Raw genomic sequence first — 7280 nt, forward strand, 5'->3', positions numbered from 1 at the left:
GATCGTTATATTACAATTTATAAATAGTAAATAAAATAAAATTATCGGGTGGGGCTAAGGCACTGGGGAAGAAGAGGCTAAGCAGTCCTCATTAAGGGTGCCACCATCAACCCCACCTACCGAGGACCAAAGATCACCTCCTTTCTGTTGAAAGTTGACCTTAAAGCAGGCAGTTTCCATATAGCCCTCTTTCTCCCTTACCCTCCCACCCTCCCAATCTGCATCGCCTGTTGCCCACATCCCCACATCTCAGCCAGCAGGATTGGGTTTCATCAAGCGTCTCAAGGTTTCTCTGCCTGGGGCATTCAGCCCAGCAGCTCCTCTGCCAAGCGATAGAGGAGGCGCGAGTACCAGTGCATGCCAGTCGGCTGGACTGCACCACCGGGGAGCAGCGCCCCCAGCGCGTGCAGCAGGCGCAAGGGAGCAAAGGCGCGGTGAGCCCACTGGTGACTCTCCAAAACAGCGTAGCAAGAGGCCAGGACGTCATTGACTAGCAGGGTCCCGTGAGCAGTAAGTGGCGCGAACACGCCCACGGCTTCCTCTCGCGCTACACGGGCCACGCGTGCCGGCCGAAGCGCGTCCCCGCCAGGCGCCAGCACAGAATCCCCAGCGCGTAATCGGCGCGCGAACACCGGTGCAAAGTCGCCAGGTTCCGGAGCTGGCCCTCGAGCAGCGAACACTAGGTGCCAGGGCGTAAGCAACAGTTTGCGCGGAGGCCTCTCGGTCTCCACAGCCACAAACGAGGCCCGGCGCTGCAAGTCCCGGTCCAGGAAGAGCAGCACCGGCGTGGGGACCACCCTGCCTGTGGCATCCGCCGCCAGCACCCAGTCTCCGCCGTGCAGTTCCCGCAGCCCCTTCCGCTCGCCGCTCCGCAGGCGCACGGTGGCATTTCCCGGAAAGCAGCCGCCGGCCCGGACAGCCAGTGAGTTATCTGCAAGGGGGGGGGGGGGGAAAGATAGGTCTGAATCGAGACCTGCGGCTCCAGAACGGTGGTAGATTCTCAAAAATATGAGTCAAGCTCAATGCAGACCTCACCCAGTTCTGGATAGTACAATATTTCCCACGGATCTGGGCAGAAGTGGAAGGGTGATTTACAACACTAACTCCCAGTTGGTCTCCCCTAGGGCTATTGTAGATTCATGGGGACACCTTTGGGCAGACCTTACCACCCACCCCCTACTGTACCAGCTTTGACAGACACGTGGACATGGTTGCGGGACTCGTAGTAGACCCAGTCGAAGCCGGCTTCCACTGCCAGGCGCGCCAGCAAACCATACTTATTGCGGTCGCGGTCAGAGGTGGTGATGTCCAAGGCACGGCCTTCGTAGTGGAGTGAATCCTGAGCGTGGTGGCCGTCCTCATCCCAGCCCTCAGTCACTCGTAGGCGCACTCCAGGCCACATGTTCATCACTGCAATGGCCAGCGCGTTCACCCGCTCCTTACAACGCTGTTGAAGAATAAAGGAGTCAGTCTCCCCACTACCACTATCATATACCTCTGGGGCGAAACGATTTGAATAGGAGCGTTGATTCCTTGTTCTTAGGTCCCAGTTCATTCCATACCAGTTTTTGAGTATTCTGGGCAAGTGAGGATCTGAATAGGTGTAGTCGTCCTTCTGCACTCCCTTGCCAGGGCATCGTTGGAGAACTATGGGGTCACCTCTAAGATTAAGAGTGGGCACCCATACCTAGCTCTTCCGTTATTTTAAATGGCTGCCTTTAGCCCCTACTTGTTCCGGGACCTTGGCCCGACCTGAGTTGAGAGGGCGGGTGGAAGTTTGGTTAGGGAGGGCCTGGCTACCCAAGAGGAGCCCCTGTTTGAGCCTGGCCCCTGCCCCAGGCCCTGGCTGCCCTCCCTCCGCCTGATTCATCTTTTGTTTCGTTGCCTCCCCTGGCCTTCCCTGGCACTGGGCATCGCTTCCTTCCTTCCTTCCTTCCTCCTCCTCCTTTCAGCCCCTAGCATTAACCCCTTCGTGGTCTGGGTGCCCCCCACAGAGGTGCCCAAGAGAAGCCGTGCAGGATTAAGGCTGCTGGAAAAAGGGTTGGGTGGCGGGGGCTGCACGAAGTACAATGGCCATTCTCCAGGATGACTTAACTGAACGAGAATCCCGGGCCGAGGCCGGGAACGCGCCTGGAGAAGCGGACTCAGCAGCTCCAGCCACAAAGGCGCTTTTCAGCCGCCCCGGCTCATAGAGAGGAAAGGGCAGAAAGCCGCGCCTCCCATCCCTGCTCTGGCCCGCCAGGTCCCCTCCCCCAGCGTGACCAGTCCTCCCAGTTCCAGCTAAGGCTCCGCCAGCCTCGAGAGCTTCAATCTCTCCTCAATCTCTGGGCAGAGATGCTCGTGGGAGTAGCACCTGAGAATACTCAGCGCTGCCCTTGCGCGGATCTGGGGGGCCCCCTGCAGGGTGGAGTGAAGAGGAGGAAAAGGAGCAGCGGCTGGAAGTCTGCACCCGGGGGAGTGAGGCCACAGTTATCTTAGCCTCTCCTGTCTGGGAGCTGGAGACCTTGGCGCGCACCATAGGACGGACACCGCGGGAGGAGCGCAGAGGACAGTTTCCTTTTCTTCTTCCTTCCCAGACCCCTCACCTCAGACTTGTTTTTTTCCTAAACTGCCAGGGGGATCCACCCCCACTCTCCCATATCTAGTCATCTCCACCTCTGCAACTGCAGGGTTGGGGGTGTGGAGGGAGAGAGAACAGGAAAAGCAGTAGCTCCTTCCAACTTCTTGTCGTTTTGTCCCCTAAGGAGGCCCTGACCTGCGGGGGCAGCAGCCCAGTGCAGAGCCAACTCAATGGAGGCCTTTTGCAGCCAGGGTGTGGGAGATAAGCAGGACTGAGGGGGTTCCCAGGCCTGTCAGAGGCCCTCCTGTGCCTGTCCCTTGTTCTGCCTCCTCTGCTGCAGGTGGCAGGCAGAGGAAAGGGCCATAATGTTCCATGACCAAGGAGGGGAAAAAAGGAATAGACCCTTCCCAATCTCTGGGTAGGAGGAAGGCTTTCAGTACAGGAGCAAGTTGAAATGCTTTCTCCCCTTGACAGGTTTTCCTAACAAAGTAACCTGGAAAAGTATGGCAATTAATCAGAGGAAATCCGTACCCCTCCCTCTCCCCCCACCTTCTCACTTCATACACAATTAGGTGGTGTAATGGAAAGTGTATAGGACTTAAAGTCAGGAGTCCTGAATTCTAGTCCCAGCAATGCCACTAATTAATTGTGAGACTTTGATTAAACTGCTTTTCCTCCCGGGACCCAGCTCTCCCATTTAAAGTGAGGGGTGGGGGTGGGAGGTTGGAGGAATGTGATTTCCAAGTTTCCTTTGAGTTCTGATACTATCACAAGCCAGAGGTGGTCCTTCTCTTCCAAGGCATAGCCCATATCACCTAGGTCAGTTCAGTATCAGTCTACAGCAGATGCTCACTAATGGTAGTTTAATTCAATTCTTTAATTTGAAGGAAAGTTTCTGAGCTAAACTGAGCTTGGGGGACCCAGCAAACATTTGATACTCAGGTGAGCCCACCTGTTCTTTTCACTGAGGACTGCTTCTTACACCAAGACTGTCATTTAGACTCTAGAAAAGCCTTGTCCTGCTTCTAGGAAACCTCTCCTATGCCAAAGACATTTCCTGCCCAGCTCCTCCTCAGGTAGATGCCCTGGTGACTTGATCCTTGGCCACCCTTTCCCAACCCCCTTCAGTCTCTTTGCGCAGAGGGCTTTTCCACAGTCAGGTCAGGAGCCAGTCTAAGGGTAGAGCCTTCTGTCTGCTGCCCAGCCAGCTCCTGGCCCCCAGCTCACCCCAGCCCTTCCTGCCTGGCTCGGTGGCTGACCCCCGGTCCACGCCTCAGCCATTTCCCGTCTCGCCTGCCGCCATCCTCCTTTCCCCGCCCTCCCTGCCTCTCCCAGCTTCACTCTCACTAGTCAATCCCTCCTCCCCCCTTCCCATCCCAGCCTTTCCCTGTTGGGATACCTCCTAACCACTCTCCAGCCAGCCAGGTTCTTACTTTTTAAAGGGAATTTACTGGGGGAGGTCTTTTCTTTAAGAATAAGGTCTCTGTAGATGAAGGCAGCCTCACCCTCCCAGAAGTTGGGGATGCCCTGGCGCAGGTGGGGCGAGGCCCTCCTTACCTCCGTCATCAGGCGGTCAGCGCCACTGTTCTCCTCATCCTTGAAGATGATGTCGGGGTTGTAGTTGGGCACGAGGTCCCGAAAGCGCTCGGAGCCCCTTGCCACCTTTCCCTCCGCCGGCCCGCTGGCGCCCAGGGTCCGCTCTGGCACGCTGGGCACAAATTGCTTGTACAGCAGAGGCACAAGCTGCTTGCGCACGTAGCGGCGCCTGCCAACAGGTCCCCGGCCCGGCCCACAGCTCTGGGCAGGTAATGCCAAAAGTGCCAAGCAGCACAGGGGCAACAGACTGACCCGCAGTGCCATGGGTGCAGCAGGCGTGGGTCAAAAGGGAGCGTTCTTTTCTTCGCTCGCTCTCCTGTCAGTTGGGCATCTCCACAAGCATAAGAGAACACAGCAGGCAGAGCTGCCCCCAGTTTGCGTTAGAGCTCTTGTGGCTTTGCGCACCTGGCTGTCGCTGGGTCTGCCCAAAGGTCCCGGGGGGGTTGGGGTGGTCTGGAACCTGCTACTGGTGGACCACCATGGCAGGGAAGGGGGGTCGTGGGTGAGTGCCAGCCCAGCCAGTCTCTGCTGCCCAACTCCTGTGCTGCCAGAATGCCCGGACTCCGCCTTAAGTAGCCCCGCCCCCCCTGCCAGGACCGTCCCGCCCCCTCCCACCCGGGCGGGGGATCTAGCCGGTCACCACTGTTCCATTTCGCGACTGAAGTGTGTCCCATCCTGGAAACCATGCAGACACCTGCCTAGGAAATCCTTGTAGCTTTACAGTCCTTGGCTGCCTGTATAAGCATCCTTCTACCTCCAAACCTAAATTTGGAACTAAACCATTCTCCTCTGATCCTTGAATTGGTCTTTGCTCTCCCAAAGCCTACCCTGGCAGGCCATGCCCTCTGCTGTCATCCAGGAAGTATGGGTTCCAATTTCTGCTCAAGGCCAGCCAAGCCCTTTGGGCATACAACCAGAGCCTCCCTTCTCTGTGGTTCTCTCCAAACCTCCCCCATTTCTCTCTTCACACTCAGCAGTAAGCAGGAATGGGAGGCAAGGATCCCAGGGGACCATTTTCCCTAGTAACTTTATAGTCTTCCAGTGGGAACGCCCCCAAAACCAGGAACAGAGTTTGGTATTTATACTTCTGTTTAGGACTTCCAACTTTGCACCTTCTAATTTCTTTCCAAATGAATAAATTGCAATTTGAAGTTGCTGATGGACAGGGAACACTTATCAAAAGTCCTGCTCTGTAAAAGACTAATATGATCATCCTCCTTCATCTTCCAGGTAGGCACTTCGGTAGCCTCTGGATTCTTCCGGGCTCTACTTCAAGCCACTCAGATCTCATCTCAGAGGCACTTCATTCACCTACTTCTAACATTTATAAATCCCTTCCTCTGGGAAGTCTTTCATGATGTTCTAATACTGCCCACCCATGTTCCTGTAAGAGACAGCAATTGACTATTATGCTAGTAAACTGTTAGAATTATCTGGTATCCTTCTAGACAAAGCATTTAAGTACAAACTTGTTTGTCATGTAATTCCAAGGCTAAGTGGTTAGTACAGTGCTCAGCAAGCATTTGTGGAATCCACACTTTTTTGTATTCCACACTCACCCTTCCCTCACCTAGCTCCATAGCTGGCACTCACACCAACTTTGTGTATGTTAGGAAAAACAAAACCCTTCCTCAAGACATTAGACTTCCAGTTATAAGGAAACGGTCATGGAAGTTGGGGTGTAGTTCAGTGGTAGAGCACCTGCCTAGCATTATGTGAGGCTGTGTGTGTGAGTGGGGGTGGGATTTGCTCCCTGGCACCAAGATAAATAAATAGAGATGGAGAGGGAAAGAAAGTGGTACATTTCTATAATCCTAGCTACTTGGGAGACTGAGGCAGGAGGATCACAAGTTTGGGGTCAGCATGGGTAACTTAGTGACACCCCATCTCAAAATAAAAAATATTAAATACATGGGGATATAATTCAGTGGTATAGTGCTCCTGAGTTCAATCTGGGGGGAAAAAAAGTTACAACTATATATTGACTCTGAAGTGAACAAATATACATTGACTATGAAGTGAACAGTTGTCCCATAAGTTATACAGTGAAAAATCTAAGCAGAAATTTTGTCCCTAATTCCCAACATAGCAAGGAGATTTCAAGGAAATGAAAGCCTCTACAAAGATCGAAGTTAGGTTCTTTTCTGAAGTAGGAATCAAAACCCTGTTGAGAGCTGGGGTTGTGGCTCAGTGGTAGAGCACTTGCCCAGCATGAGTGAGACACTGGGTTCAATCCTCAGAACCGCATAAAAAATAAATTACATATATATATATGTGTGTGTGTGTATATATATATATATATATATATATGTTAAAAAGCAAAACACAAAAAACCCTGTCAGTGTGGGGTTGGAGTTGTAGCTCAGTGATGGAATGCTTGCCTAGCACTTATGAAACACTGGGTTTGATCCTCAGCACATAAAATAAATAAATAAAACAAGTTTTAAAAAAACCTGTCAGTCACTTTTCTTTGCGGGGGGGGGGGGGATACTAAGGATTTAACCCAGGAGCAATTTACCACTGAGCTATATCCCAGCCCTTTTTATTTATTTGTTAAACTTTATTTATTTTATGTGGTGCTGGGGATTGAACCCAGTACCTCAAACATGCTAGGCAAGTGCTCTTCCCCTGAGCCACAATCACAGCTCCCCTTTTCATTTTTTTGAGACAGGATCTAAGTTGCTTAGGGCCTCAATAAGTTCCTGAGATTGGCTTTGAATTTGCAATCCTTCTATCTCAGCCTCCCAAACATACTGAAATTATAAGCATGTGCCACAGCTCTCACTAGCAGTCACTTCTTTTAGTCTATACCAATTGTCACATCAGGGAGGACAGGGCTGAAGGTTGAGTATATATGGGGAGGTTATCTTATTCCTGTTCTTATGCCCTACAACCCCCAATTCCAAAGGTACAGAAACAAGGTCATGAGTATAAGAAAGAGCAGGGGACTAGCCATTTTTTTTTTAGGGGGGGGGAGTTAGGAGAGACTGGGGATTGAACTCAGGGTGACTTAACCACTGAGCCACATCCCCAGCCCTATTTTGTATTTTATTTAGAGACAAGGTCTCACTGAGTTGCTCAGTGCCTTGCCGTTGCTGAGGCTGGCTTTGAACTCTGTGATCTT

At 52.6% G+C, this 7280-nt stretch overlaps 1 protein-coding gene across 1 annotated transcript; it reads right to left on the reverse strand.

Moving 5' to 3' along the window:
- Window positions 1–219: 219 nt before the first annotated feature.
- Dhh (desert hedgehog signaling molecule) lies at window positions 220–4694 on the reverse strand. The gene is made up of 3 exons (XM_046436103.1): window positions 4118–4694; window positions 1186–1447; window positions 220–931 (listed from the first exon to the last, which is right to left on the reverse strand). The coding sequence occupies exons 1-3, from the start codon at window positions 4418–4420 to the stop codon at window positions 306–308; spliced, it is 1191 nt and encodes a 396-aa protein (XP_046292059.1). The 5' UTR covers window positions 4421–4694; the 3' UTR covers window positions 220–305.
- Between the last annotated feature and the right edge of the window lie 2586 nt (window positions 4695–7280).

The sequence above is a fragment of the Marmota monax genome, unplaced genomic scaffold (genome assembly GCF_021218885.2).
Source record: "Marmota monax isolate L192 unplaced genomic scaffold, Marmota_monax_Labrador192_F-V1.1 WCK01_AAM20220418_F8-fsc00012, whole genome shotgun sequence".
NCBI lineage: Eukaryota > Metazoa > Chordata > Mammalia > Rodentia > Sciuridae > Marmota > Marmota monax.

Coding starts and splice junctions, on each gene's coding strand:
- Dhh (XM_046436103.1), bottom strand. CDS start 4,420: ATGGCACTGCGGGTCAGTCTGTTGCCCCTGTGCTGCTTGGCACTTTTG. Junction 1,448..4,117: donor CTGACCGCCTGATGACGGAG/GTAAGGAGGGCC, acceptor ATTCTTCAACAG/CGTTGTAAGGAGCGGGTGAA. Junction 932..1,185: donor CCACGTGTCTGTCAAAGCTG/GTACAGTAGGGG, acceptor CCCCCCTTGCAG/ATAACTCACTGGCTGTCCGG.